The 1,369-nt window shown below is 37.3% G+C and overlaps 1 protein-coding gene across 1 annotated transcript in view; it reads left to right on the top strand.

Moving 5' to 3' along the window:
• zgc:153044 (uncharacterized protein LOC751678 homolog) overlaps positions 1-1,154 on the top strand; it is a 3,542-nt gene extending 2,388 nt beyond the window's left edge. The window contains exon 2 of the mRNA XM_067407477.1: positions 1-1,154. This exon is cut by the window's left edge and continues 244 nt beyond it. Coding sequence (XP_067263578.1) covers positions 1-303 — 303 coding nt within the window. The 3' untranslated portion in view covers positions 304-1,154.
• Positions 1,155-1,369: the final 215 nt, after the last annotated feature.

Raw genomic sequence — 1,369 nt, 5'->3', positions numbered from 1 at the left:
AAGATACACCAGGTCACTGAAGGACATGGACGCGTCCTGGTTCACTGTAACGCAGGCGTCAGTCGCTCCGCCACGCTGTGTCTGGCATACCTGATGAAACACCGCCGTATGACGCTCGCGGAGGCGCACGCGTTGCTCAAAGCTCAGAGACCCATAGTCAGACCGAACAGTGGCTTCTGGAGTCAGCTGATCGAGTATGAGTGGAAACTACATGGGAAAAATACAGTCAGTATGATAAACTCTCCTGTTGGACACATTCCAGATTTATATGAGAGAGAAACAAGGGGCTTGATTCCACTTTAGGAAATGAAATGTTTGTGTTTCTTGTTATTTCATTCATATTTGATTTTGAACAAGTTGTGTTGCTCTTCATGATGAAGTGTTTGTGATGTTATGCAATAAACAACCAGAAGATGGCAGAAGAATTCTTAGTTTGGCAAAATAGATTGAAGTACAGTGACGCCACAAAATATTTGTTTACTTAGAGAACAAAATATTAAACCTAGTAGCATTTATTTTAAAGTCACCATGAAATTGACCATTTTTATTTTTTATGGTATGTTGCAGTATTTATTATAAATGATTTATCTGTGCACATGTTTACTTTTCGTTTTTATTCATGTCCCATGTAATCTTGAATCACCCTCCCTTTTTCAATGACATCTCTGATGAGAGGGCGGGGCAACCTGTCACTCACATTAGATCCACCAATAGCAAACCACAACCATCCAATCAATTCCCCATTGACAAAATCAAGCCCGCCCTACATTTGTTTCACTCGAACATACGTCACAATAGCAAAGAAAAGACTATCCAAACTTCTGTTTAATGCCGACATGGTTACACAACTGACTTCATTCATCCACTAAAAATCATCTCGGACCAGATTATTAAAATCAAAGCAAAAATGGCTCAGAATGAAGTTAGTTCAGAGGAAGCTCTAGCATTATTTGTTTGCAGATGCCATCTGGTTCAGTATATTTGTTGGCCAGTGCAATGACATTCAGACATTGCAATGTGGATTAAGTAAAAAAAAACAAAAAAACTGTGGTTTACCAAGAATATTTTTGTACCAACAATATCCCTCAACAATAAAGTTCTCTTGGAAGTCCTGAAAGGCAAATTCCTCCCATGAAAAAATAAACAATAAAAAATGTGGACTGTCTACTTCAAGTATAATATTGCATTATTATTTTAATATTTTCATTAAGGTTCACTTGTAATGTTCATAAAGTTTTTGCACACACAAAAAAACATCCTAACCCACTCGCTATTGCACATGAGTGTTTTGAAAACAAATTGTTTACTTATGGTTTGATCCAATACAGTTCAACAAGCATCAACAAGCAATTTTTTTCTGAACGATAGC

Source organism: Chanodichthys erythropterus, chromosome 13 (assembly GCF_024489055.1).
Source record: "Chanodichthys erythropterus isolate Z2021 chromosome 13, ASM2448905v1, whole genome shotgun sequence".
Taxonomy (NCBI): Eukaryota; Metazoa; Chordata; class Actinopteri; order Cypriniformes; family Xenocyprididae; genus Chanodichthys; species Chanodichthys erythropterus.
This window is presented reverse-complemented; position numbering and strand designations above follow the sequence as displayed.